Genomic DNA, 25,628 nt, shown 5'->3' with positions numbered 1-25,628 from the left:
ACATCGTACACGAGGCAGGTGGGAGAGAACTTTGGATATGTGAAACGCTTGATATCTGCCGACTGATGTAACTTCCTTGAAAAATTGTAGCCTGTGACATGCAGCTGTTAAAAGACGCCTACGCTTCTGCTCCAAAACCTTAAACCTAGACACCATTCGGGTGTCGATCATGCTGGCCGTCAGCTTGACGTATGTGAATGATGCGAATTCGAATTAGCATGATGATCTTCCCCTACTCATCAAGATCCGTGTTTGCTAGAGGGTTGCCGGACATTTCTCCGGCTTGACGTGTGGCCACTGCACAAGCGAATGCATAGGCTGTCCCCGCATCTTGTGCTGCTTCCGAGGGCCTTAGTCAGGTACTAAAGCTAGTTTGAGGAACGCCGGCGGGAAAAGCCGATAAGACACAGGCTCTTGGTGATGTTGAGAGGCCGTCTCGATGGAAGATCGACTTGGTTGCTCATGTGGACGAATCAAGGCTTTGGGAACGTCGAGCAAAGCTTAGATGAACTAAGCTCGGCTATGTACATTTTAGCGTCTCCTGGATAATGGAATCTTTGATGACGTCAACTAAGGCTTTCCGCCAAATGTTTCTTGCGCACGCGAGATCGACGATTCACGCTCGGTATGCTTGTCTCTCCCCTAAGGACGCCTAAGAAGCGGGCGCACGGGCCAGAAGATCGGCTCATCTTTACCGTAACGATGGATGTGTGCAAGCACGACTATGACCATTCTGCACAGCACAAGATGAATGTGGCATGTTTGTTGGTTTGCACCTAATACAAGGCAGATGAAATACTGCGTCTAATGCTGCATCCATGCCCCACACAGGAAGTGCGTCAACCTGTGTATACGTGATATTTGTGTTCGCCTCAAGCCTACAAGCATCTGCAAAGCCGCCGCGCACAGAATTGATCATATGTGTATTGACTCTACTTATGAGATGAGCATCTCTATCGCGTAGCTGCGAGCTCCGACGGAGGCGCCTGTGACGGCTGTTGTACCTGCGACCAAGTCGTGGCGTCGCTGTATGGCTTATCATACCCGTTACCCGTGTGGTGCGCGATCGAAACACCAACTGGCTTTTCGTAGTGTTGTGCTTCCGGTTGGTAGCTCACTCTATTATTTAGGTTTTTCGTCTTGCGATGCTTTCGATAGAACAAGTATGCCGCCGCCACGACAAGCAATGCGCCAACACCAAGGCCGGCACCGATACCAGCCTTCGCACCAGTCGACAAGCCACCGCTGCTCTCCGTACCTGCCGTCGTGGCATCGACCGGGCCTGTAGGTGTGGGTGTGGGTAGCGTCGGAGATGGTGTACTAGCAGGGCTTGAGATCGCGTCTGGAGATGGTGTCGGGGTTGGGGTTGGCGTTGTGGAAGGTGTTGTGGAAGGTGTTGTCTCGGTATCCCATGGTACGGTCGAAGACAAGGCCAAGATGGATGCGCTTTGAGAAGTCGCAGAGGTTACGCCTATCGTGGCACCTCCGATAGCTCCACCGCCCGCTTGCGAGATCGAAAGTTCGCAACCAGCGGGGATTGACCAGTCATCGAATCTCCTAGAGAGATAGACTGGCGACCATGGCTCTGTTCCGTTCTGCGAGATTTCTATGTTGAAGCCTTCGTTCCTTGTTAGTAAAGCTACAGTACTGAGGAAGACCAAATTGGGACTCACTCTCTAACTGTCCATTGATATCGCCAGCCTCATAGCAGTTCACCACGAGTGTATCAGCAAAGGTCGACCACCATGACACTTCTACTACATCATCAACATTCAGAACAACATGATGCTCCTCGCGTGGATAGTTGAAGGCGCCAGACATTTTCAAAAAGATTGCGGCGCTGCGAGATGATTGCAGGACAGCGATGAACGAAGTCAGGAATTATACGAAGCGATAGGATGGCTGTCGGACGCAACTGCTTCAGCGGCAGCTTTGTAGAAACTCTCAATACGCCTATCTCTGCGTCGCATATCCCCAAGCATAGTTCCAAGAGGTCTTTTGCAGCCTCGATCGAGACAGCACCAACCACGAGGCACGGTGGCTTGAGGCTGAGAGCACAATGCAGCGATGTGGCCCCCGATCAGCGCACCGCCCGCTGCCCAAACATTATACTTTTTCTCGCTAACGAATGAGAACAACCCTCGTGTCAAAGCCACAGGAATGTTGCATGCCGTGCTGTATCATTAACATTGTGTGGAGTGGGTCCACGATGCGCGGAATTCGATTCCGCGGGCTTGTGAGAAACGCTGATAGGAGCTGAGGCAATGTCGCATCTCATGGCGCCAGCAGATGCCGCTCATCTGGAAACTCCGGGTGATGTTAGATTGTAAGCTCAAAACAAATGGGTGTAAGGGCGTGATTGTCTGTTGTGGGGGAGCTCGAAGTTCTATCAGGCTAAGCTGCAGCCGAGAACGCTGGTGCCGATCATCTCGCATGCGCTGCGCCATATACTTGGCATCCTCGATGATTGGCTGTGTTTGTTCATGGGCGAGAAGCATGGCCATTCACACAATTTTTAACCGATGCCTGACGACCCTCCCGCTCCTGACCAGGTCGGCAACCTCGCCATTCATATAGCCATACACGAAACCTTCGCCCACGACCCACCAAGCGTCTTGTGTCTCCTTCCTCAGGACAAGCGGAATGCTGCACCCGAACAAAGTAGCAACAACATCGCCCGGCCGTGCGCGACACGGTGCCACACCAACATAGCCCTGTTCGGTGACCATCAACCGACGTGCTTTCTTCCGCACAGTATCGTGAAAGCGCGAGAGAAAGGTATCGAGCTTATCGTTCATTTGGTGCATGGGGTGGGACGGCGGTCGATGGAGTGTTGGGGGTGGCGATGTGAACTCGGTGGGTACCTGCTTTACAAGATCCTCTAGCGATGTGGTGCCGAATAGTAGCTTCCTGTTATGCTCGAACCATGTGGAGAAGCTCCAGTCGACTGGGTCGCCATCGATACACGCATGGCAAAGGAAGAGGAAGTCGGTGATGTAGTGCACTGGTGCTTGGAAGCAGAGGTACTTGTCCTGGCGGTCGATGACTAGCGAGCGTGCTACAGATTCGAGCCAATCCATGGGCAACATGGTAGCTCTCGGTGCGCTGCGTTGCTCTCGTTGCGACTGCACCAGCTCATGGCCAGTCTCGCTACAGACGAAGCTCTGGCATCGTAATTCCTGTCCGTCAAGTCCTCCAAGGCCATGTATGGTATCTAAGACGACACCGTCACAGTACAGATCCTTCAGATCACCGGAGAAAGAGACGTTTGCTTCTTTCCTCAGGCGTGATCCAGGCGCGTCATATGAAGCTTTCCACCGCGTCGACCGCAGCGGCCTAAAGTTTCCAATGTGTTCGCAGGCACTTTGGCTTGCCATGAGCGGTACAGGTGAAGCGAAGTCGATGGTCGTCCTCCAATCTGGAGTCCAGGTGGGTGCTGCATGTTTAGTACCCGGATCGCTGACCGCGGCATGGCGGCAGAATAGATGCGTGAAACAAACAATGTCTAGCGATTTGTGAGCATGCCAGAAGGAGCGAACAAGTTTCGCAAATTGATGCGCAACGTCGGTGGTATATTCGGCGGGTCCTATAAGCTCCCGATCCTTTTCGCTGATCAGGCCAAGAACGGAGTATATGCGGTCTCTGCTGTCGGTCGCGGAGTGGTTGCCAAGATACGCCATGATAGCGATCAAATTGATGCCGACCGAGGCTGGTTTAGTGAACCATTGATGAATGCGACGACGATTGAACGCTCCATCAAATAGCTTCCGCGGTACGAGCTCGTGTTCAAACTCTTGGCTGATGGTGCTGCAAAGAAAGATGCTGTAGATTGCACTCTTAAACCTTCCGCGGCTAATGCTCGCCATGCCACAGTATAGCTTCGCCTCTTTCGGAAGTACAAACTCCTGCAGAGTCCATACTCTTGTCCACCACGGCCTGGCTAGCAGCGCGCTGACGGCAGCGCACTTCTCGGTGAATTCAGGGTTCTCAAGCTTTTTGCGCATAGCGATGTCGTCTCCATTGAATGCGATCTGTAAAGTGGAGAGGTAGTGCATAAATTCGATTGCATCTGTACAGTCGCTGTCTCTCTCTTTCTCTTCACCAAGCCACACTATCGCTCTTCTTGCCCTCTTGTAGATTTCGGCCATGATGCGCACCTGTTTCTCGCGTTCGCGGCTGTCGTCGAGGTTGATACATAATGAATCGATCCACCACCAGTCACTAGCTTTGAAATCGCTATGACGAGTAACCATCTTTAGAAAGGGCACAAGACTGTCCAATATGGGCAGTGTTCCAGTCTTCACATTGATTGTAACTCCCGTGTACTTCCGCTCGCCCCACACATAACTGGCTGTGTAATAGTGAGGTGCACCAGCGATCGGGAACCGCCGTAACTTGCCAGTGAAGATGCCATCTTCAGACCGCGAGAAGTGTAGGAGACGGATGGAAGTTTCATCGACAGGTTCCGCGAAGGCTGAAGCGCTGGGTCGTGAAGGCGTGCCAAGTTCCATAGGGGTTCATGATGCAGGTGGGTGGTGCTGGGTGGGACGGTGCCAGGAAATGCCGGGAGTGGCTGATCCAATTACCACCCCACACTCGCTAATTCTTGGCGGCGCCCTGTACGTCGTGAGCGGCGCAACGACTTTCCAACTACGATAGTCGACAGCTTAGTAGAGCACAGCTTCAATATGATGCTATTCACATCGAACTCAGTGACTAGTGTCTAGTTTGTTTTGACACGTTGCATTCTCGATTGAAACGCGACCCATCACACTCTCCTCCGCCTCCAACTCCAATGCCCTTCCAAATTTCCTTTAAACCCCTCCCACATCTTCCAGTTCTCTGTCCAAACCCCGTCTTTCATCTGAATAGCCTCTTGCGCCTTTTCCGCATAGCTCAACGCCTTCTCCCTATCGCCAACAGTACTATACGCCAGCGCCGCAAACCCATACGGCATGTCCATGAAACCCTCGAGACCCTCTTGACGATAGAGCGATAGCAGTTCTTCCGCCATGTCCACCGAACCGGAGGAGGAGGCGGACGACCAGTCATTGAGCTTCTTTTCCAAAATCCTGATACGCTCAAGGGTAACGTCAGAACGGGGATCTGCACACCTCTTACACGTACACATGAAATGAAACCCCTGCTGCAGATGCTGCCGTCGAACGTCCGTTTCCTCCAGCGGACTCGTGTAACTTATCGTGATCTCCTCGCCCTCAGCGATCGGCCGCGTCACACGCACCGTATGCGTCAACATATCCGCATCCACCACATACTGCGCATTTGGCGCACACGCGTGGTTCAACCTCGACGTCTCGGGCCAGACGGCCAGATGATTTGCGCCCCCGAGCAGGATCTGAAAGGTATTCGCTTTAACAATGTCTTGGACGCGCACCCTCTCATCTCCATACACGGTCGCCAGAGAGAGGAAGTCTTCTTGGAGTGTCGGTGGTAGTTGCGAGATAGCGGTGCGCCAGAGTGTTTCGCGGTCTAGGGTCGATAACTCGGCTTCTAGATAGGCGACGAGTGCTGGTGTGTGACTTGTTACGACTTCGCCGAACGCAAGGGGCCTAGTAGCTAGCATGCCGATGCCTTTTGCTGGTATTTCAGTCGCTCGATACACGTTCGTAGGTGTGTTGATATTCCGCGCTGCATGAATCGATTGTTCAAGAAGCGCCGGTAACACAGCGAATTGCCGGGCAAGACGCGGTGTCGTCACGATTGATATTCCGCGTTCTCCAGCAAAAGTAAAGTTTGTGTAAACACATAGTGTATCGTTGATGCCGGAGAGATGTGGTGTGCAAACTGGGTTGTGGGTCCATGGTTCGTACATGTCACGCGGTTTCGCATGCACTTGACCCAAAGGAGAAAAGAGTTCAGCGCAAAATGCGTAGGTTTGTGATGCGTCTAGTGAAGTTTGAAAGGCCAGGTTGTAGAGGGGACTTTCTTGCCAACATGGTTGACGTTGCAGCGTCCATGATACCAAGTCGACCGAGGCGACATGTGCTAGGATAGCAGACAGATTCCGCATTATGTTACGGGTTTGAGCAAGGCAGCAAGGTATTTGGCCTGCGTATTGAGACAGAGTCGCAAGAACGTTGTGAAGAACTGTCGACGTTGCACTGCGGCTGATATGTCAGGTTCGCATGTGAGACGCAATATGTTTGAGCGCCTGTCGCCAAGTATAGAGCGCCAAGCAATGGCCTTGAGCCCGGTGATCCTAAAAGAAACGACATGTGATGGTGGTAATACAGAATTGGGTATTTGAACTTATCAAGCTAACCTAAACACCTGTCAATGCTTTTTGTGGTGTTCCCTAGAAGAGAAGGAAGAATACGCCTATACTCCACGACCTGCAGCATGTCGCTGCAACGTCGGTATTGCAATGCAAAATATGGCTCAAGCATCGCCATTGGCTTCGCCCTCGGAACTGCGCTTCTTCTTCTTCTTTTCCTTGCCTTCGCCCTCTTCCCGTTTTCGCTTCTTTTCCTTCTTCTGCTTCTCCTCGCCATCCTCTTCTGGTGCGACATATTCCATCATTCTTTCCCTGCGCTTCGCGCCCATCTTGTCCTTCATCTTGTCTTCCCTCTCTTCCTGTACTTTCCTCTCTTTTGCGTGCTTGCCCAAGAAGTACTCTCCGCTCTCGATCTGCAGATCCACCTTGCTCTTCTCCTGGGCCGGCGGGAACGGTGTGTATGTCTTCTTTGTCTTGTCGGTAACCTTGTGAGGTACGCGGCGCTTGCTGAGCGAGCGCTTTTTGAAGTTGGGGAGGAAGCGGTCCCAGCTCTCATTGACTAACTCCGGGTCCTATGTGGTGGCGCAAAGTCAGTGTACGTCGCATATGCAGTTTGCGCTTCCACAACTTACCTTAGCGAGCTCCTTCTTGATCATAAGCTCCTTGATAGCGTAGATCGGATGGATGTTGTGCATTGTGTCCTCGACGATGCGCCGGACCTGCTTGAGGCCCTTGTAGGGACCCATGGCGGCGACGGTGTTTCCCTGTACCAGCAGATAGGTTTCGGTGAGCAGCTCCAGTGCCTTGAGCGTCGATCCATTTGGCCCGAGAATACGCTGCCGCCTCTTGACGAAGCGATCCTTGTTTCCAACTAGATTCCGTATCTTGATGATGTCCATGGCCACCTCGTCTTCGAGGATCTTGACTGCTTGTGGCGCCGGCACACTTCGCGCAAGCAGTTTGATCAGGTCGCGCGCATTCAATATCGCCGCCGGGTCGTATGTCTTTTGCGTCGTCCATACCGTCATGGAACCCTCAACCAAGTTGAGCTCGCACCCGACACCTTGTTTCTGCAGCGCCTGTGTGATGAACTTCCATGACCCCTTCAGATACTGTTCGCGATACTTTGGGAAAAGCGTGCTGAAACGCGACTCGTCGGTGAAGGCGCCGGCCGTATTGTCCTCGGGCTTGAAGGGCTCAATCTGCGCGCATGTCAATCTTGCGCCGAGAGCGCGCAAATCCGGCGCAAACGTACCTTCCACTTGTCAATATCATCCGTGTCCCAGGGCTTCTCGGCATTGTGTGTAGACGGCATCGTGGGTGTTTTGAGCGTGGTCCGGGCTCGTGATTGGGTGTAGGTAACTTTCAGAGAAAAGTTGCACTTTCCAAAGCCGACGCGCTAAGATTCTGCCTGCTGCCACCGCCCTGTTCTGTACAACTTCGGATCTGACTCGCTAACTCCGCAACACCACGCTCACCGATCACAACGTCTCACTTGGTCCACGCCCGCCGCTGGTCCGTACGTCTTAGTGATACCAATCTACACAGGCCATCCCAAGCATATACGGAGTGAATATCGGCCTTAAGGTACAGTCGACCGGCTTGTAAACTCTGTAAATATGGTTTCGTGTATAAAGACCCACGTACACGCATTCTCCAATTCCAACCCATCATCCTTAGATTGCGAGCGTTGAGACCTTAAACCCATTACATTTTTCGCCTCCATCTTCATTCCCTAACTGTTCGAATTGTCATCCTCGGTACTCAACATAGCCTTGTACACTACCCCAGAATTCACACGCTACGCCGCTGCCCACCAAAATCTCAACGGCGAAGGCGACGCCCGTCCCACAGCCCTTGAAATCGTCAAAGACAACAGTCTCGAGGGCAAGCTAACCGATAAGACTATTTTAATAACAGGCTGCTCCTCAGGCCTAGGTGTCGAAACAGCTCGAGCTCTCGCTGCCACAGGCGCCCACATCTTCTGCATCGCACGCTCCCTCGAAAAGGGCCAAGCAGCACTCGCCGACATCCTGTCACCAGGAAAAGTCGACCTACTCCACCTAGATCTCGAGAGCCTAGCTTCCGTCCGCACATTCGCTGCGGAGTTCCTCGCATCCAGCCATGGTAAACTTGACATCTTGATCAACAACGCAGGCGTCATGGCAATACCCCAATCGACAACCGCTGATGGTTTCGAGACGCAATTCGGCGTGAACCACCTCGCCCACTTTCTGCTTTTCCAGCTGCTCAAACCAGCCCTCGTCGCTTCTAGCACGCCTACTTCCGCCTCGCGCGTCGTTGCCGTGTCGTCGCTGGGCCACCGTTACTTCGCGCCCACCCTGTCAGATATGCAGCTGCGAGAGCTCGGTGCGTATGATCCTAATCGGGCATACGCGCACTCCAAAACAGCAAACATCTGGTTCGCAAACTACATCGATAGACACTATGGCTCCTCCACGAAACATCCCATTCATGCTTTGTCCCTCCATCCAGGTGGTATATGGACAGGCCTGCAAGACCACATACCTGGAATGGACGCCATGAAAGAGATCCCCGCAGTACAGAGGTACATGAAGAGTCCCGCGCAAGGAGCCGCGACGACTGTTTGGGCAGCTGTAGGAGAGTGTTGGGAAGGCAAGGGACGTGTTTATCTAGACGATTGTCAGGTTTGTCCACCGGTGCCACAACCGAGTTATGGACTGGTAGATCGGGGATATGAGAAGTGGGCGTATGACGTCGAGAGCGAGGAGGAATTGTGGGAGTTGAGTAATGAGCTGGTCGGATTTCAAGAAGCGTAGAGCGTGCATGTGCTGTCATCACTGTCGGACATGGATTCCGGTGGCCATGAGATGAAGTCTGTTCATCATTCCGCTTTCACAGAAAGCTATCTATAAGACTCGAAACACAAGTCCATGACCAAATTATGCTATCAAACAAACCCTCACTACCTTTTTCCCGTCACACTATAGCACCTCAAACTCATAGTACACATACGCCGTGTACTCCTGATCACCCATTTGGCCCGCTTGCGCCATGTCAGTCGACAGCGCCTGATCATCCTTCTGAATCCGGCCCTTGCTATCGCGGCCAAAAGCGTTGCCACCAAGGTATGAGTACGCGCCATCGAGATTCGACTTCGCCTTTTTCGCTTGCTTCGCATCGGTCTAGGTGCCTCGCGTTAGTACATCTCCAATACAAAAGTCTCGCACACTGAGCTCGTCAAACACGCGCAAACTCACCTGAACGATTCCCGCGACGAAGTCAAGCGGCAAGCCATATCGCAACACCGTCTCAACAAACACTCTCAGCGCGAGAACATGGATCCAGATCATGGCGCTCTCACTGTATCCCGTTCTTCCTAGCCGTAACGCCTCGCCCCACAACTTCTTCTCGTCCTTGGCTAATTGCTCCGCCTCCTTGGCCTCTTCCTCCTTGTTGCCCTCCTTGTACTGGTAATCTCTCGGTGTCCACCGCTTCTCTCTGCACTTGTGTACAAACTCGGTGGAATTCTTCTTAAATGTCGTAACGGCGAACAAGGTGAATTCGGCATCTTTGGCGAGCTCGTTGGCGGAGCGGGGAACCACCATGGGACATAGCTCCTCGTAGTCCTTGTAGAAGTCCTTGACGTTGTTGTTGGGTACGGCGATGAGGTGCGTGTCGAGGTACTCGGAGTCGCGGACTATGGCTTTGGGGTTGACGACGTTGACGAGGGACTTGGTCGCGAGGTTTCCGGTGCGTTTGCGCTCGGCGGCCTGGAGGGCGGACTTTGTCTGGTTGTACTGGCTCATCTTGGACTTGACGTCGTTGTCGACGCCTTGTATCTCCTGTCCTTGTTGTCAGCCATGGCGTCCTCCTTCACAGAACAGGAAGAAGCGCACCTTCTGCAGAGCGTCTATGAGGTCTGCAATGGGCTTGTCGGCCCGGTACTTGACCTTGTTCCACTGGAAGTTGCGCAAGTACTGATCAACCGGCTCTACATCATGTGAGCTGCCAGACGCCAATCGCATACGGCCCGTGTGCACATACTGTCGTTTATCGTCTTCTGCTGCTGTATCTTGCCCTCGTCGCCGTCGAGTATCTGCCTCAGGCTGTCGCCCACCTTGGCCACGACCGCCTCGCACGCATTGTTGAGCTTGGACAGCTCATCGGCCTGCTGCACCAGGGCATCCAGCGTTCCGATCTTGAAGTTGGGAATCGCGAACGGGGACGTGTTCCCCACGTCATTGGTTACGGTCGACCGCAGCGCTGTGAGGGCGTCCTCGGCGTGGTTCGAGGGCGAGATGGACGTCGGCAGCGACACCAGAAGGTACTTGCTCCCCTTGGACATGGTTGCGGCGCTCTGTTTTGGGGCGATCGGGACGCGATATAGGCGGTTATGGGAACGATGGCCGTTTTGGTGGATGGAATCCAGTCGGGGGAGCTTGGGCCTAGTCGCGGCCTAGGGTGCTACCCTGCCGTCATTGGTGTCTTATATAGTCCGCCGTGAGTACCCGCCAGCAGCAAGACGACGCAACTTCTTTGGCATTTCCTCCTCACCCACCCAACATGGCCTCGAAAAAAGCTGTCGCTGCCCTGCGTCCGGCCACCAATGGTCTTGCACCGCTGGTTTGGAGGCCAGAATGCTCGCGTGTCGCGAGTTACTCCACAAGATCGCACGCAACCCCAGCCCCACGTCCCCGCAACCTCACACGCCTATCGCAGCAACACGTCCGATATGCTTCGTCGGAGGCTGCAAGTGAGCAGCCGGCAAAGACGGGCTTGTACGAGCTTCACAGCAAGTATGGTGCCAAGTTTGTGCCATTTGGCGGCTATGCCATGCCAGTCCAGTATAGCGATATGAGCATCATCGACTCGCACAACTGGACACGCGAAAAGGCCAGCTTGTTTGACGTTGGACATATGTAGGTAACAGCGACTTCCTACTTGCTCTGCGTACTCACCATCACTCCCACAATCTTCCAATCATGTTCCTGCGCTAATCCATCCAGGGTCCAGCACCACTTTTCCGGGCCAGGCGCCGAGGCCTTCCTCGAAACCATAACACCCTCGTCGCTATCTACATTACCCGAACGCCAGTCGACCCTATCTACGCTGCTACACTCTACAGGGGGAATTGTTGACGATACAGTCATCACCCGTCTGCCCGATCGCTTCTACGTCGTCACAAATGCCGGCTGCAGGGAAAAGGACACTGCCTACTTCAAGACACAATTAGAAGCCTGGAAGAACGCACACCCCGATCAGCCTGTAGAGTGGAACACACTCGATGGACAGGGTCTTGTCGCCCTCCAGGGTCCGTTATCCGCTGAGATACTCTCTCGCGTTCTAGACGACAAGTCCAAGCAGGATCTCCAATCGCTGTACTTTGGCCAATGCGCAAACGCTGTCATCAAAGGCACAGATGCTCAAGTGCTCGTCAGCCGGGGCGGATACACTGGTGAAGATGGTTTCGAGATTAGCATCCCCGCCTACGCCACCGAAGCCGTGACCCAATTTTTGCTCGACTCTGCCAAAGACGAGTTGCGTTTTGCAGGTTTGGGTGCGCGTGACACGCTGAGACTAGAGGCGGGCATGTGCTTGTACGGCCACGATCTTGATGACACGACCACGCCAGTCGAGGCCGGACTATCCTGGATCATCGGCAAGGACCGCCGTGCGAAGGGCGGATTTCACGGCGACTCCGTTATCCTGCAGCAGCTCAAGAAGAAGTCTGAAGGCGGCGGTGTATCACGGCGTCGCGTTGGTCTTGTCGTAGAGGGATCGCCTGCCAGAGAGGGTGCCGAGATTATCGACGAGGCTGGAGAGAAGATTGGCACCATCACATCTGGCTGTCCTTCGCCTACGATGAAGAAGAACATTTCCATGGGTTATGTCAAAGATGGTATGCACAAAGCAGGGACCGAAGTCCAGGTTGTCGTGAGAGGGAGGAAAAGGAAGGCTGTCGTGACCAAGATGCCTTTTGTTCCTAGCAAATACTTCAAACAGCCGGCAAACATCAAGGCATAGACCTGGTGTTAAGCATTCAAGGATGAAGAATTCAACATGTAGTCTTCCTTTTGCCTCTTTCGTCTCCACGTACCTGCGATGTTCTGGACTATCCGTGCCCGAGCTTCTGCCGGGTTACAACCAGACGCGTAAATCACGTCGCAAACTGGATCGCTGCTTCATCGGCCTTTTCATCAGTGTCGAACATGCATTACATCAGTTACGGTGATGGTTCGGGTGATACAGGACGCGACGCGGCGACATGCCGACCGGCGCCGTGCTGATGCCGCAAAGACTGGGTCACGGCATCTCCGGCATCTACAGTATCAACGCTAGCAACGAGACATCGACGTCCATGTTCAACATCAGTCCACTGTTTTGCTACACGGTCCGGTCGCTGCAGTTGCTTCATTTGTTTCTGTGGTTCTTATTCGTTTTCGATAGCGGCAAAATCACACCATGTTCAGGGAAGCACGTCAATTAACCGGCAGCAGGGAAGATGCTCCTGGCGCTGGGACTGACAAACAATGGAGCATCGAGAAGGGTCGCTAGGTGCAGGGTGAATGCTGTGTAACGAGAGGAGAGGGGTTTGTACATGACGGTATTGGTATATAAGAACTCGGGAAGGCCCCCAGGTTTAAACATCAATCATCGCACATTTGACTTTTATCTATTCTACGAAACACAGCACGCTTCGATACAAAACAGCTTCCATCATGCCTCTCACCAAGTACAAGGCTGCCTGTGTTAGTCCCCATCATTGTGCTTCTTGCCAAATTCTAGCTGACCGAGTAACAGGTCACCTCCGAGCCATGTTGGTTCGACCTCGAAGCCGGCGTCCAAAAGACCATCAACTTCATCAACGAAGCCGGCGCTGCAGGTTGCAAGCTCATTGCTTTCCCTGAAGTCTGGATCCCAGGTTACCCTTACTGGATGTGGAAGGTCAACTACCAGCAGTCGCTCCCCATGCTCAAGTCGTACCGCGAGAACTCGCTGCCCATGGATTCAGAAGAGTTTCGACGGATCCGCCGCGCTGCGAGAGATAACCAGATGTAAGATCTCTAGTACCTACAAGGACGACGAAAGGCATGTATCTGATGTTGAGTGTAGCTACGTCTCGCTCGGTTTCTCCGAAATCGACCACGCGACGTTGTACCTGGCGCAGGCCTTGATCGATCCCACTGGCGAAGTCATCAACCACCGCCGCAAAATCAAGCCCACACACGTTGAGAAACTCGTCTACGGCGATGGCGCAGGCGACACGTTCAAGTCCGTCACACAGACCGAACTCGGCCGTCTCGGCCAGCTCAACTGCTGGGAAAACATGAACCCGTTCCTCAAATCGCTCAACGTATCCGAGGGCGAGCAGATCCACATCGCCGCCTGGCCTGTGTATCCTGGCAAAGAGACGCTCAAGTATCCTGATCCCGCTACCAATGTCGCAGACCCGGCTTCTGACTTGGTCACGCCGGCTTATGCGATTGAGACGGGCACGTGGACGCTGGCTCCGTTCCAGAGACTGAGTGTGGAGGGCTTGAAGAAGACGACGCCTGAAGGTGTGGAGCCCGAGACTGATCCCTCGACGTACAATGGCCATGCGAGGATCTACAAGCCAGATGGTACCCTCGTCTGCAAGCCCGACAAGGACTTTGATGGTCTGCTGTTCGTTGACGTGAGTCGTTCAAACCCATTCTAACCTTCCTTGTTGTTGGACTAACGGAATGCAGATCGACCTCAACGAATGCCACTTGACCAAGGCGTTGGCTGACTTTTCGGGTCATTACATGCGCCCTGATCTCATTCGTCTGCTTGTTGACACCCGTCGCAAGGAGCTCGTTACTGAAGCTGATACTAACGGGGGTATCGCTTCCTACACCACTCGTGAGCGTTTGGGCTTGAACGTTCCGCTCGATGCCCAGGCACCCAAGCCCAAGGCCAAGGTTGCTGATGCCGCTGCCACCACTGCAATCTAGGCTTTGCAATGTCGTGGTCAGAGGACGCATTCCTGTTGATAATGCGGGTGCTCTGTAGGCAATTCCTAGATCGTTGATAAATATATTCCCCGCTCTTAGATATGCCTCACCCTGCTTGTTTTTGCACTGATGTGATTCGCGCTGTATGTTTGAAGGACTGGAATTAGTCCTGAAAGGGTTCCATATCTTTGTGTTCTAGGTTTGTTGTATAAAGTGTTGATTGCGTGCGTTGATGCGGCTATGCTGGGGATGGGAGTTGGGTAGGCAAGAGAGAGAAGTCACAATTGGCAGCCTTCAACCCCGTTGGGTACGGTAGCCCCGATAGCGCATCTCTTTGGACTCTGCTTCGGCCTATATACTCCACCTATGCCACGTGTAGAATCCCACCACACTCTTTCTAATCTATATGCTATTTCTATCATGCTTTGATTTTCTCCAGAACAATTCTTACATCACCCGTATCATCATCCGTGATTCTATATTTCACCTTGTACCCCGCCGCCCAAGCGTCTAATTCGTCGTTGCCTCTCTGCGCCACTTTTGCCAGTTCATCTGCATCCGCCTCCAACCCGACTACGCTGTCCAGCAAAAGTCTCGTGACGTTGACCTCGCGCTGGGCTCGCGCTGAGAGGGACTTCCTCGCGGATAAGGCCATGGTGCCGGTTACTGCGCTTGCACCCAGCAGGCAGATTAAACCGACCAGGAGGATACTGGGTACGTATGTGATGCGGTACTGTAGTTGCATTGCGTATGCCGGGACGTGGATGGTGTACTGGGGGATGTTGCGCGAAGCGTTCTTGCTGGATGCAGCAACCTCGTAGAGGATACGCTGCGTCTCACCCGAGGCGTAGAGGAAGGTGTGTGCGAAGTCGGTAAAGAAGTCTTGGGTCGTTACAGCGTACATGTTGGACAGGGCGGGACCGAGACCGGGGATGGACGAGCCCGGGACGTGGAAGTTGAGGCTGTTGTATTGGAATTTGGAGAGCTGGGAGGGGATGATTTGTTTCTTTTGCGAGGGAAACGTGGCGGCGTCAATGGTCCATACGGCGGTGCTGGAGGTGTTGTCCGAACTGCGACTTGTGTTGGCGACGCCGTGTTCGCGGTACAGCACACACCGCAACCCGCAGGCAGACATGAGTCCCATTGTTCCACTGAAGCCCCATTGAGTCATGTTGTAGGCACGGTAATGGAGTGTGCCGTATGCCGACGGTTCCGTATCATTGGACAAGTCGAAACGCCTTAGGGAGCCTAGATATGCCTCTTTGAAACCCAGAGTAAATGCGGCGTATGTGAGGCTGTCGCCTTCTCCCTTTTGAATGTTTTCAGGTGTACCCGGGTAGAATGCTTCAAATAAGTAATTATCCGACTCTGCAGTTTTGTTGATAATCAAGTTGATCATCGTGTTGTAAAAATTTAGTGGTTGATCTACTGATATTGATTCTGGCAGAGCCGGGCTACAATTGACCGACAGTCGATAGGCCGGTACGTTTTCGAGCCTGGAAATAGCCGGCGGCAGAGACTCTAGCGATTGCGATGTTACGTTCACGGCTACATATGTACCATTGGTCAGTTTTGAGTCGGAACTGTCGTAGGATATCTCGGTTAAGAGGGACACCACATCCTTGACGACTTGGGCATTCTGATTACCGTCGAAATCGTACAAATCCAATGAGACGATGTCGGCCCCTGACACTATACCGTCGTAATCTTGGTTGATGGTAACGTCACTTTGCAGCCTTAGTGGAACAGACGTCTGTGAAGAGCCGAGTTCAGAAAATGCCTCGTACGCAATAACATTGCTCAGTGCTGTTCTCGAAACAGCAGAGAGCATCGTTAGCAGCGCAAAGAGTCCAAGTGTCCAAGTCTTGCCCATGAGTAGATTGCGGAGATTGAAAAGGTCATAGTTCCCGCCTGTTGTACCGCTGGCGGCAACCAGCGTACGAAGGGGAATTGGCTTCGCTTGCTGTTCGTTCAAGGCCGACACGCGTGCACTGCCAAACCAGACAAAATTCAGAGTTGCCATGAGTAAAGGCGCCAGTACAGCTCCTGTGATGGCATCGACTGCTTTTGCCTCTGCTTGGCTAAGGTGGCCCCCAATCTTCTCGCCCGCAAACGTATCGAAAATTCGCGGATTCGCTCGGACGCATACAAGCCATACGACAAGGGCGACCAGTGGAATCGCTGCGGTCAGTAGGATTTGTGCAGCGGACCATGATTGTGAGGAGCTCTTCTTTAGTTCTGAATGAATGGGCGTTGTCGTTTGAGACGCAAGGAGTTTTTCCGCTGTAGGGGTTGAGGGATCCTGAGTCGTGGGTACTGGACTGTAGGGCTGAGAGCGAAACCCTGCCATCATCTTGGAAGTGTGGTTTGCCATGGCTAGGGAATGCGCGCCGTGGAAAAAACCATGGGCAGTGCTTGTCTTAATACTCTTGCTGAGAAATCATTCAATCGTGGCGCGGGTACAGATACCGGATTCTGAGACGTGGTTTTGGCCCCCAAACTTCGTCCCCGTTCAAAAGGCGCCGCTCTACACTAAATGGCCGCGTGACGAGCCAGGTCGCGTAACGAGCCACCCCACCAAGATCGGACGATCAAAAAGATGAGGTTATTGAGCCACCCACAAAAGCTATTATCGTGGAATTTTTTGGTGTATTGATATATAGACGCTACTAAAGCGTTTGCACTACTTGTATCTCGCTGGCGTCTTGAGTCGGCGGGTGTGTAGGCCAAATTTGGGTGGGGAGGGCGCCCGAGGCGGACTCTCAACCACCCGACTTGATGAAGCAACAGCACGACGACGCTTTGTCGATTTTTTTGCTGGCTTAGGTGAGGCTTTTCGCTTACGCTTATTTGCTGTATCGCGACTTTTTTGAGCGGTTGCAGCTTGTTGTTGCTGCTTTTTGAGCTCCCGCGCGGCAGCTTTCTCCTCACGCTGCCGTTGCTCCTCCGCATCCTTAGCAATTTTGGCTTGCTGTCGAGCCAACTTTGCAGCTTCTTGAGAGCGCTTTTTCTCAGCTGCTTCTGCCGCTTTGATCTCTCTATCGCGAGCCTTTTGGAGTTGTAGCTCCGCGGCTTCGTCCAGTTCTGCGGCCTTGCGCGCGCGCTCGCTGGCAAGCTTCCTGGGACTGTAGAATACAGCTCCGCCGTGCCACTCATCACCTTCTCGTGTAGTCAGTGTTGTAGATTTGATCGGGCGCTTTCGAATAAGGTTGAGTTCAGCCCGTAGCTCCTCGTTTTCGGCGTGGAGAATCGCGTTGTTGACCTGCAGCGAGTGCAAGCCTTGGGATAGCCGTTTGGCTTCAATTTTGGCCTTGTCAGCTACCGCAGCGTCAAAAATTTTGCGCAGCTAAGGCCAGCTATCGCCGTCGCCTTGCTCCCTAATTCCTGGGTCGTTATCTTGTTGTTGTGCGTTGTTGTTGAAGCGTTGAAGTACCCGGCTTGCGTCCATCGGCCATACGCCTGTAGCTTGAAAACTCTTCAATATGAGATCGTGAGTCATTGTAGAGCTCCAAGCCGGCCAAAAGTGACGATAGAAGTCCTGTTTGGTGATCCTTGAGAGGCCTTAGGTTCGCTGGAGGTGTTGAGTAAGCTGCTCGGTGTAGTGACTCGAAAGCGGCCCAAAGAGAACCACATCCAACGGCTGTAAGCTGTGGGTTGAATGGGGAGGATACACCATAACCATAATACGTTTGGCTTCACAAAACTCCAAAAACTCGGGCGTAACGTGGCTGCCGTGCCCGTCAAGGATAAGAAGGCGCCATTAACGGCGAGCTTTGGCTGCTGTATAACGTTCAAACACCTGTTAAAGCCAGGCAAGACCTAACTCGTTGTTAGACCATCCTAAAGCTGAGTGGGATACAAATATCTGGTGGTTTTGGGTCTCCAGAAGGTCGTGAACCCAGCTTAATTAAACCCCAGAGGTGCCCTAGTAGATGAGAGCGGGCGGCAGTGCATCTCCAGAAGCGCATACGCAAGCTAACAGCGTAATCCATTCTCTGTTACCATCCCTCATCGCCTAGGTACGCTCTCCCGCCTCCCAAACTGCCTTGGAGAAGATCCTCTTTCTGCGGTTGGCGATACCGACAAAGAAGCCCTTCTCATCCATATTGTACGTATTGCGCTCGTCAATCCCGTGTTCTACTCTCTTAGAGTGCAGCAAGTTGAAGTACAACTCGTACTTATACTTGCTGTCAGCTACGTGACGCTCACGATCGATACCGGTGTCCCATTTGGTGATGAGCTTGTCGGGATGACGACGGCGAAACCGCTTAACCCAGCTATCGGAGACCTCTTGCTGCGCAACAGCAGATCCGAAGTTCTTCAAAATACTACCTGTAGGCGGTAGACCATCTCTTATAGCTCTGTCTATGTGACTAACAACCTCCTGCTCTTGTTGTGGGTTAAGTCGTTGTTAATTTGCTATTTTGGCTTCACGGGTGCCCTGCGAACCCTTGTGCCGCCGCGACAGCGTTGTTCGATCAACTCCGAATATTTTTGAAACTTAGCGGTACGAGAAACCATCTCCAGCCTCACGCGATTCAATATATTCAATTGCTTCTTGAATCGGGTCCATGGTTGTGGAGTTATGACGCGTTGAAGTTGGGACGACGCGCAATGTTGGGATGGTGGGGTGGCTCGTTACGCGACCTGGCTCGTCACGCGGCCATTTAGTGTAGTGCGCCTAGCCAATAGCCACATCAGACCCTCTATCCACACTTTCTAGCGCTTACACGCCCTACATACACTTCGAACGTCAAGGCAACATAACGGTCTGACAAGATGGTACATACATGACATGTGTAGACTAGCTTGTCAGATGCTCTACCAGCCCAACGAGGTCGCACCGACACCCGATCTCTAGAAGGAGTTGCTGATAAATATGAGAATATTCTCGATGGAGGCCCCAGAATCATGCTGTCGTACGATCTGTCCAGGGGTGTAAGACGCGCTGTTAAGGCGCAGTCATATGTTCCTCCAATGGCGGAACGAAGTGGCGTCAGACTCTGCACTTCGACCTGCGCTGCATACATTTGCAAATACGCCTCTTGTCTTCTTTGAGCGAGCGAGACGTTTCAGAGAAGAACGTTAAATGACTGTCACTCTTTTCGCAACTGCTATCTCTCAAGCTGACCAGGCGGCAGATATCGACTACTAGCACATATAGATCTGCAAGTACAATGCCAGTGCTTTTCCATTTGGCGGATGCAAGGCCTCACTCTCTGCAAGTCACCTTTGAATCTTGTCACCGATATCCTATGCATCACTACCTTCCAAAGCCATCCGCTGATCGATAGACGCATTGTATAGTGGCCACTAATTTGACCAGTTGATAGATCAATGGAGAGACATGGTATGTATTCCAGATCGAGCAATTTTACCAAGCGTCGATCTGGTGCTGCCTGAATGGAAGTTCAACCAAGTGTGATACGATACCCACCCTCGTCGTCAATTCTTTCAATATCGCTCGCGTTAGTAAAGGAGAACGACCCAAACAACCCGAGATCAAAAGCAAGAATGAGTTCCCCGTCGACAACGCGGTGAGCGTTGTGATACTGCCCTGTATGGCGTATCCAGTGATATCCAACCCGTTTAAAGCGTCTGATGTCCTGATCGTAGATAGAAAGAAGTATCGGCCCTCGTGTAAGAAATTGTCCAGGATCTCTCGAGTGAAAAGGGTCCTGATATCCTTCACAAAGGTGGAGGATATGAATGGTACCGCTTCTTAAAGTCGACAGGCCACCGAATACAACTTCGTGACCCCAGACACAGTCCACTCTTATGGAAAACTGATACGGGTATCGGCCCGACCATTTCGCCCGGTAGGTACATTGAAGGAGTCGGGCGTGCAAAGGTGCTATCCCTTGTTTTTCTATTGCCTCTTTCGCATGGACGAATACCGGACTCATTCATATGGACGAAAACCGGACTTGCTTGTATGGACGAACATCGGACTTGCTTGTGTGGACGAAGCTCGGTACTGGTGTCGCTGAGGAATGCTCGTCAGCCTTGACTATATAAATCAGTCAAAGACACAAAGGATAAGAGACAACCAAAGTCATCGCGATACTCTCCTCGGTCTCTTCCCATCATACAATTCCTAGTAGAATACAGTGCAATTACTTGAAGGTAGAACGTGTTAAGGCTGCGTAGGTTATCTAAGAATTCTAGCATAGCTAGTAACGCTGATACGTAAGATATGCATAGAACTATGGAATAGATTACGTACCTCTTAGTAAGCTTCGTATTTTCTATACGCTAAGTTTTATTGTAGTGGAGTATTCACGTTCTCCTCTCCACCACGCCACTAGTGGCCTTACTGGCTCGGATGTCTTTGGTTCCGTATCCTGCTATAAGATACACCAAGGAAAGCAAAGATTTCAGGACAAAATCTCAACAACCTCAGCAAAATCTCGACTCGTTTCATCAGGCGTATCAGCACAATGACCACGGTACTTGTAATCGGCGCCTCTGGCAAGGTGGGCTCGCAAGTTGTTAAGGAGCTCGATGCCAATCACGAAGGCATCCACGTACGTTTAGCCACAAGCCGGGCCGAGACCGCTGAACAATGGCGCCAACAAGGACGACAAGCCGTCATCCTCAATCTCGACGACCCGAACACCCTACCATCAGCATTGCAAGGTATCGACAGGCTCTTCATGGTTACTGGCTACACGGCAGACATGCTGTACCAAAGCAAGATGCTTATCGATGCGGCGGCAGCTGCTGGTGTTAAGTTTGTAGTTCACCTTGGTGTCTATAGTTCAGGCCGGGATCACATTCCGCATTTTAGCTGGCACGATATGATCGAAACCTACATCAAAGCTTCTGGAATGGCTTGGACCAATCTGCACCCAAACGTCATCCTAGATTCTCTGTTGGTGACTGAGCCATCAACCATCGAGAAAGGCTCTTTTGATGTTATGTGGGGTGAGGCCGCATTGGGCTGGGTTTCAGCTGCTGATATCGGTACTTTGGCAGCCGCGGTGCTTCGCGAGGGACCCGAGAAGCACGCTGGTGCTGATTACGGCTTGAGCCCAGAAATCCTCACTGGTCCACAGGCTGCCGAGATCATCACTCAAGCCACCGGAACGAAGATCGAATGCAACGTCTACAATTCAGAGGCGCTCAAGGCTTACGTCGCGACAATTTCGGATGCTGGAACCCGTCTCTACCTCAACAGCGCTGTGCAGACGATGCGTCTTGGGGAATCTGGGCAAATGCGTTACCAAGCTACCAAACGTGACGACTTCGAGATTGTCATTGGCCGGCCTGCGACAACGCTGTACGATTGGGCACGTCAGAACTTGGTTTCATAGGTATGAGACGGTTCTGTTTGGTCTCCTAGCATGAAGAGTATCCCAGACGAAATCCATTCTCATGGATAACTGGGTTGGGAAACACCGGGATGTGCACGGGAGGGTTCCAGGGTGCAAAGCTGCTACCATGTCTTCTTTTACACAAAGGCACGGGTTTCTTGGATGTATTATAATCGAGCGGGCTTGAACTGCGATAGTGCCCCAATGCACTGGATTGGACGAGCTTTCCCTTGAAGGTTTTCTTATGTCCATCTTTGCAAGCTTTGTGACATACGTGAGACCATCGAAATTGTCTCTGAGGGATTGGAATACAACACACGATAAGAAGTGCTCGCGATAGGGCAGACAGAGATCGTACAGTTGGCTATCTCGCCACCGTGTTAGAACCTATGTGATAAATATTTATATGTATAGTAGTTAAAATCCATTCCGTGTTCCCTTTTATAGCACAGTGTATCTTTCTAGGAGATTTTCCGACCTCGTAAGGCAACGGTCGTTACATTTGAGATGAAGCCTAGGCTCACAAGCCTTACTGTAGAATCTGTCAAGCCTATGACATCATACGGATCGGAAAACATTATAACTTCCGATCCGTGCGGAACACGCCTGCTAAGAACAGCCAAGCTCTTTTGGCTCGCTTAATTGGACAAAAATGTTCTCTAACCTTGGCGGATTGCCTGACCAACGCCCCAATAAGCACTTGTTCTGCGTTCTGCGGCATTCAGCCACAGTAGGTATTCTACGGCCGTAGCGCAGATTGGGTCCAATGTGGTTCGCGCCTATCTTTCGCACTGTAGTGCTAGCATATGATCTGGGGGATACAGGGCCACCGTCGCCACAGTCTTGGGTAACACAATACTCATTGGATCTTAGCAAGCGTGGACATGGGTTGAACATCGCGGGCCTCGATACCTGGGGGCTTAGCAAGCACGCTGCATACCATTGGGGCGAGACGGGCACTGCGCAGCGGTCTTGGCACCACTGTTGTATACTACTTCGCCATGTTCAGTGACGGAATCTGGGTCGAGAACTTTGGTAAGCTGAGTCACCTCTACAGAAGGATCTCATCGCTATGCACTTACCTGCGCAACGCTAGGAACAACTATGCTGCTCTAGGAGGAAACCGCGACTTCGGGACTCAGCCAAGCACTGAACAACGAGATCGCAAGGTACAGCCCAAGCGTCGACATTGGCAAAACGAGTATCTATGATCGCGACTGAGGTTTTGTTCAGCCATGTACTTGATTGGGTCTGCCTGGTCGCAGCAGGATCATAGTATATAAGCTCAACGCATGCTCTGTTGTAGCAGCTACCAAACCATTATCATCTTCCGCTACTAGTTTCACACATTCCTCACATCGAAAGAGTGTCTATCTTGTTCATTGTCTTCAATCGCAACATGAAACAGTATCTGCTATCAACAACGGCACTCGCGTGCGCGAGTCTTGCCGCAGCCACGGAGTATTGTCCTCCAGCAGGCATCCCACTCCTACCACCCCCCGACCTTTCCATCGCCCCCAAGTTCGATCCTGAGCCACTAAAGGCTGCACTGGACCGACTGAACAGTGAAGCGAATCTCTTCAACACGTCTTCCACCTCTTACTCGGTCTCGATAACCACGACTGAAGATACAGTTTTTGAGTACCATTGGACTGCACCAAACGTCAACACCACAGTTGGCGTTAGCGAGGTCAATGGCGACACAGTCTACCGCATCTTCTCGGTGACGAAACTTTTCACCGTTCTTTCTGCGTTGCTCCAGGAGGGATTGGACATAGACGATCTTGTTTCTAAGCATGTACCGCAGCTTGAAGGCTCGAAAAACTTCGAGAACACGACTTTGCGAATGCTAGCCAGCCATCTGTCTGGCGCTCCGCGCGACGGTAAGGCTATGGCTGGAGGACAATGAACCAAGAAGACCACAGCTGACTCTTCGCACTTAGGCTACGCCTTCGACACCTCTCTTCGAGGACCTCCTGATTTCCTACAGGGCGAACTCGGCTTGCCGGAAAACGCTACTGTCCCTGAAGGCTTCCCTATTTGCAATTCCATAGAATTTGGCCTATGTGCTACTCGAGAGGGTAAGAATTCCTTGAGATCGTGCTACTGTCTATACTCCTTACTGAACCTGATCGCAGAATTTCTCGAAGGAGCGCTCATCAGCAACTATGTATGGCTCGTCGGTCGTACTCCCGCATACTCAAACTATGCCTTTGTCATTCTTGGCTACGCTATCGAGTCTTTCACAGGCAAATCGCTTCGAGACGTTATCGCAGACAGCATCACGGGCCCTCTGGGCTTGAGCTCGGCGACTGGCCTGGACAGTCAGGATGCATCACTGATGGTCATACCTGGAGAGGTCGATCACTTTGGAACTCAGGACATCGGGGAATGGAACGGGTGAGTCAACTCAGACCCTAGCAGTCTACTCATACTTTATTACTCTCTACTTCTGATTAGAACCGAGCATCCGTACTAATTCGCCTATGCCCACAGGACTGCCGGCATGTTCTCAACGCCCAAGGACCTCGCCCGCTTTGTTCGCGGCCTCCTCAACAACGAGCTACTCTCGAGCACCGACATGGCCAAATGGCTGAAACCCGCCTCCTTCACCTCTTCTTCTAAAGGCGAAGCTGTCGGCATGCCCTGGACCGTCTTGCGTCCCACGAGCCTTGGCCTTGACTCAGGCGAGAGACCCGTCGATATATACACCATGCCTGGCGGACAGGGATATTACAACGCCTACGCAGCCATCATCCCGGAATACCAGCTCGGCTACACCGTCAACGTGGCTGGTGTGGGCGACGATCCGGCGCTGCGAGCCCTGCTCGACCATCTTGTGCGCTACTCTGTCCCGCATTTTGACACCGTGGGCCGGGAGCAGGTCGCGGAAAACTATGCGGGTCGCTATGGTAGTGGTGAATCGGCAATTGAACTGGTCGTCGATGATGGTCCGGGTCTCAAGGTGAAGAGCTGGACTACTGGTGGCAAAGCTGTGTCGGATGCGTGGGTCGAGTTCTTTGGTTCTGCTGCGCTGAACGCGGTTGATGCAGACGTCAGGATCTATCCCATTGGTGCGGATAACCGTTGGCGCGTGGCATTCCGGGGCATTTCCGATATGAACAGTACGGGTATCTTTGAGGATGCTTGTTATACTTGGTTCAGTCATGGGGCGTGGCTTTATGCTGGTCTATCGGTGGATGAGATGGTGATTAGTCTTGGTGAGAATGGGACAGCTACGATGGTCAGTGTGCCTGGTCTTCGGCAGAATCTGGCTAGGTCTTGAATGGGGATGATGTCGCCGAAGGGTAACTTGATCAATATGGAGGCACGCTGGCGAACAACAGGCAGACTCATTTGCAGTCAGCAATAGTTGGATACTCTCGCACTACCAAGTGTAAATCTCAAACGTGTCAATGCATTATTGAGGGCATCGCAATGTGAGTAGGCACAGCTAGCATCCGTACCAAATACAGGGTTGCCCTTTATGTTCATTCCAGCATTCGATTGTATGGTATGTTGCTTTTGGGAACTAGTAGATTGCTTCTGTGTGTAATGGTCTCGACGAAACTACGTGAGTCCGTAGCTCACGATAACTCTAGCAAGAAGTCCTGCCTCCAGAGACACTGCAGGCAGCACCACCTGCACATTTCTACAAACTATCAATGCACCACTCGCAAACATACTGGAGGACGCAACTTACGTTCTTGCAGGCGTACCACGTCTTACCATCGGCGCAACATCCCTTGGCAGATGGGCAGTATCCCCACTGGTTGTTGGGATCACTGCCTTCAGCCAACTGGGCATGGTTCGTGGTAAAGTGTTCATCATGATCGAAGCATTGCTGAGATTCTAGGTATCAGTCTCTAGGAATGTTCTTTGAAAAGAAGGATACTCACCCAGGCGGAGACTGTGGCGACCAAGAGGAGTAGGATTGCTTGGATCTGCATGATGATGGTGTTGGAGAGTTGGATGATGTTTGTTAGGTGGAATTTAAAGTTGTGGACGAAGGTGATGGAAGAGATGGGCGTTGGATGGAGCCCTTCTTATCAAAAATCCAACGATCGCATATTAACCATATCCTGTCCTCATCTGTTGACTTCAGCCTTAATACAT

At 52.2% G+C, this 25,628-nt stretch overlaps 15 protein-coding genes across 15 annotated transcripts; 5 read left to right on the top strand and 10 right to left on the bottom strand.

The window, feature by feature from the left end:
- Positions 1 to 526: 526 nt before the first annotated feature.
- Positions 527 to 2,162, bottom strand: CC77DRAFT_580840 (hypothetical protein). Its single transcript, XM_018532341.1, has 2 exons — positions 1,674 to 2,162; positions 527 to 1,618 (listed from the first exon to the last, which is right to left on the bottom strand). Exons 1-2 carry the CDS (start codon positions 1,819 to 1,821, stop codon positions 954 to 956), a joined length of 813 nt encoding a protein of 270 aa, XP_018379531.1. The 5' UTR covers positions 1,822 to 2,162; the 3' UTR covers positions 527 to 953.
- Positions 2,163 to 4,660, bottom strand: CC77DRAFT_580811 (hypothetical protein). Its single transcript, XM_018532340.1, has one exon. The coding sequence runs from the start codon at positions 4,509 to 4,511 to the stop codon at positions 2,505 to 2,507; it is 2,007 nt and encodes a 668-aa protein (XP_018379530.1). The 5' UTR covers positions 4,512 to 4,660; the 3' UTR covers positions 2,163 to 2,504.
- A 5-nt stretch (positions 4,661 to 4,665) lies between these two features.
- CC77DRAFT_1026157 (hypothetical protein) lies at positions 4,666 to 5,645 on the bottom strand. Its single transcript, XM_018526204.1, has one exon. The coding sequence runs from the start codon at positions 5,582 to 5,584 to the stop codon at positions 4,769 to 4,771; it is 816 nt and encodes a 271-aa protein (XP_018379529.1). The 5' UTR covers positions 5,585 to 5,645; the 3' UTR covers positions 4,666 to 4,768.
- Positions 5,646 to 6,399: 754 nt separating this feature from the next.
- On the bottom strand, positions 6,400 to 7,550 carry CC77DRAFT_949488 (eukaryotic type KH-domain (KH-domain type I); the record flags this gene model as incomplete). The annotated part of the gene is made up of 3 exons (XM_018535259.1): positions 6,400 to 6,807; positions 6,868 to 7,437; positions 7,491 to 7,550. The coding sequence occupies 3 exons, from the start codon at positions 7,548 to 7,550 to the stop codon at positions 6,400 to 6,402; spliced, it is 1,038 nt and encodes a 345-aa protein (XP_018379528.1).
- Positions 7,551 to 8,004: 454 nt separating this feature from the next.
- Positions 8,005 to 9,299, top strand: CC77DRAFT_1083280 (NAD(P)-binding protein; the record flags this gene model as incomplete). The annotated part of the gene is made up of 1 exon (XM_018529388.1): positions 8,005 to 9,299. A coding segment is annotated over one exon (1,032 nt), but the record flags the coding sequence as incomplete, so codon positions are not given.
- CC77DRAFT_1044977 (ATPase, V1 complex, subunit C) lies at positions 8,999 to 10,565 on the bottom strand (the record flags this gene model as incomplete). The annotated part of the gene is made up of 4 exons (XM_018527378.1): positions 8,999 to 9,402; positions 9,478 to 10,062; positions 10,117 to 10,211; positions 10,265 to 10,565. The coding sequence occupies 4 exons, from the start codon at positions 10,563 to 10,565 to the stop codon at positions 9,202 to 9,204; spliced, it is 1,182 nt and encodes a 393-aa protein (XP_018379526.1). The 3' UTR covers positions 8,999 to 9,201.
- Positions 10,566 to 10,783: 218 nt separating this feature from the next.
- CC77DRAFT_949610 (glycine cleavage system T protein) lies at positions 10,784 to 12,244 on the top strand (the record flags this gene model as incomplete). Its single annotated transcript, XM_018535271.1, has 2 exons — positions 10,784 to 11,139; positions 11,227 to 12,244. The coding sequence occupies 2 exons, from the start codon at positions 10,784 to 10,786 to the stop codon at positions 12,242 to 12,244; spliced, it is 1,374 nt and encodes a 457-aa protein (XP_018379525.1).
- A 579-nt stretch (positions 12,245 to 12,823) lies between these two features.
- On the top strand, positions 12,824 to 14,405 carry CC77DRAFT_580675 (cyanide hydratase). The gene is made up of 4 exons (XM_018532339.1): positions 12,824 to 12,969; positions 13,022 to 13,275; positions 13,334 to 13,895; positions 13,951 to 14,405. Exons 1-4 carry the CDS (start codon positions 12,940 to 12,942, stop codon positions 14,194 to 14,196), a joined length of 1,092 nt encoding a protein of 363 aa, XP_018379524.1. The 5' UTR covers positions 12,824 to 12,939; the 3' UTR covers positions 14,197 to 14,405.
- A 142-nt stretch (positions 14,406 to 14,547) lies between these two features.
- On the bottom strand, positions 14,548 to 16,570 carry CC77DRAFT_1014341 (hypothetical protein; the record flags this gene model as incomplete). Its single annotated transcript, XM_018523890.1, has 2 exons — positions 14,548 to 14,598; positions 14,648 to 16,570. 2 exons carry the CDS (start codon positions 16,568 to 16,570, stop codon positions 14,548 to 14,550), a joined length of 1,974 nt encoding a protein of 657 aa, XP_018379523.1.
- A 309-nt stretch (positions 16,571 to 16,879) lies between these two features.
- On the bottom strand, positions 16,880 to 17,695 carry CC77DRAFT_1035915 (hypothetical protein; the record flags this gene model as incomplete). Its single annotated transcript, XM_018526972.1, has 2 exons — positions 16,880 to 17,542; positions 17,630 to 17,695. The coding sequence occupies 2 exons, from the start codon at positions 17,693 to 17,695 to the stop codon at positions 16,880 to 16,882; spliced, it is 729 nt and encodes a 242-aa protein (XP_018379522.1).
- Positions 17,696 to 18,211: 516 nt separating this feature from the next.
- Positions 18,212 to 18,769, bottom strand: CC77DRAFT_1035914 (hypothetical protein; the record flags this gene model as incomplete). The annotated part of the gene is made up of 3 exons (XM_018526971.1): positions 18,212 to 18,585; positions 18,646 to 18,678; positions 18,715 to 18,769. 3 exons carry the CDS (start codon positions 18,767 to 18,769, stop codon positions 18,212 to 18,214), a joined length of 462 nt encoding a protein of 153 aa, XP_018379521.1.
- A 647-nt stretch (positions 18,770 to 19,416) lies between these two features.
- On the bottom strand, positions 19,417 to 20,404 carry CC77DRAFT_580285 (hypothetical protein). Its single transcript, XM_018532337.1, has one exon. It carries the CDS (start codon positions 20,100 to 20,102, stop codon positions 19,608 to 19,610), a length of 495 nt encoding a protein of 164 aa, XP_018379520.1. The 5' UTR covers positions 20,103 to 20,404; the 3' UTR covers positions 19,417 to 19,607.
- On the top strand, positions 20,317 to 21,817 carry CC77DRAFT_580585 (NmrA family protein). The gene is made up of 3 exons (XM_018532338.1): positions 20,317 to 20,342; positions 20,401 to 20,418; positions 20,468 to 21,817. The coding sequence occupies exon 3, from the start codon at positions 20,637 to 20,639 to the stop codon at positions 21,510 to 21,512; it is 876 nt and encodes a 291-aa protein (XP_018379519.1). The 5' UTR covers positions 20,317 to 20,342; positions 20,401 to 20,418; positions 20,468 to 20,636; the 3' UTR covers positions 21,513 to 21,817.
- Positions 21,818 to 22,513: 696 nt separating this feature from the next.
- On the top strand, positions 22,514 to 24,798 carry CC77DRAFT_1035913 (beta-lactamase/transpeptidase-like protein; the record flags this gene model as incomplete). Its single annotated transcript, XM_018526970.1, has 4 exons — positions 22,514 to 22,681; positions 23,056 to 23,395; positions 23,651 to 23,912; positions 24,009 to 24,798. 4 exons carry the CDS (start codon positions 22,514 to 22,516, stop codon positions 24,796 to 24,798), a joined length of 1,560 nt encoding a protein of 519 aa, XP_018379518.1.
- A 115-nt stretch (positions 24,799 to 24,913) lies between these two features.
- CC77DRAFT_580145 (hypothetical protein) lies at positions 24,914 to 25,547 on the bottom strand. Its single transcript, XM_018532336.1, has 3 exons — positions 25,412 to 25,547; positions 25,216 to 25,356; positions 24,914 to 25,154 (listed from the first exon to the last, which is right to left on the bottom strand). Exons 1-3 carry the CDS (start codon positions 25,460 to 25,462, stop codon positions 25,083 to 25,085), a joined length of 264 nt encoding a protein of 87 aa, XP_018379517.1. The 5' UTR covers positions 25,463 to 25,547; the 3' UTR covers positions 24,914 to 25,082.
- Positions 25,548 to 25,628: the final 81 nt, after the last annotated feature.

The sequence above is a fragment of the Alternaria alternata genome (assembly GCF_001642055.1).
Source record: "Alternaria alternata strain SRC1lrK2f unplaced genomic scaffold CC77scaffold_35, whole genome shotgun sequence".
NCBI lineage: Eukaryota > Fungi > Ascomycota > Dothideomycetes > Pleosporales > Pleosporaceae > Alternaria > Alternaria alternata.
This window is presented reverse-complemented; position numbering and strand designations above follow the sequence as displayed.

What these genes read in the sequence shown, in the direction of transcription:
- CC77DRAFT_580840 (XM_018532341.1), bottom strand. Translation starts at nt 1,821, where the DNA reads ATGTCTGGCGCCTTCAACTATCCACGCGAGGAGCATCATGTTGTTCTG. An exon ending in TATCAATGGACAGTTAGAGA is followed by an intron (nt 1,619 to 1,673) that starts GTGAGTCCCAAT and finishes CAAGGAACGAAG; the next exon opens with GCTTCAACATAGAAATCTCG.
- CC77DRAFT_580811 (XM_018532340.1), bottom strand. Translation starts at nt 4,511, where the DNA reads ATGGAACTTGGCACGCCTTCACGACCCAGCGCTTCAGCCTTCGCGGAA.
- CC77DRAFT_1026157 (XM_018526204.1), bottom strand. Translation starts at nt 5,584, where the DNA reads ATGCTAGCTACTAGGCCCCTTGCGTTCGGCGAAGTCGTAACAAGTCAC.
- CC77DRAFT_580675 (XM_018532339.1), top strand. Translation starts at nt 12,940, where the DNA reads ATGCCTCTCACCAAGTACAAGGCTGCCTGT. An exon ending in GCTGCGAGAGATAACCAGAT is followed by an intron (nt 13,276 to 13,333) that starts GTAAGATCTCTA and finishes TGTTGAGTGTAG; the next exon opens with CTACGTCTCGCTCGGTTTCT. An exon ending in ATGGTCTGCTGTTCGTTGAC is followed by an intron (nt 13,896 to 13,950) that starts GTGAGTCGTTCA and finishes AACGGAATGCAG; the next exon opens with ATCGACCTCAACGAATGCCA.
- CC77DRAFT_580285 (XM_018532337.1), bottom strand. Translation starts at nt 20,102, where the DNA reads ATGAGTCCGGTATTCGTCCATGCGAAAGAGGCAATAGAAAAACAAGGG.
- CC77DRAFT_580585 (XM_018532338.1), top strand. Translation starts at nt 20,637, where the DNA reads ATGACCACGGTACTTGTAATCGGCGCCTCTGGCAAGGTGGGCTCGCAA.
- CC77DRAFT_580145 (XM_018532336.1), bottom strand. Translation starts at nt 25,462, where the DNA reads ATGCAGATCCAAGCAATCCTACTCCTCTTGGTCGCCACAGTCTCCGCC. An exon ending in TCGCCACAGTCTCCGCCTGG is followed by an intron (nt 25,357 to 25,411) that starts GTGAGTATCCTT and finishes CTAGAATCTCAG; the next exon opens with CAATGCTTCGATCATGATGA. An exon ending in CGTGGTACGCCTGCAAGAAC is followed by an intron (nt 25,155 to 25,215) that starts GTAAGTTGCGTC and finishes AGAAATGTGCAG; the next exon opens with GTGGTGCTGCCTGCAGTGTC.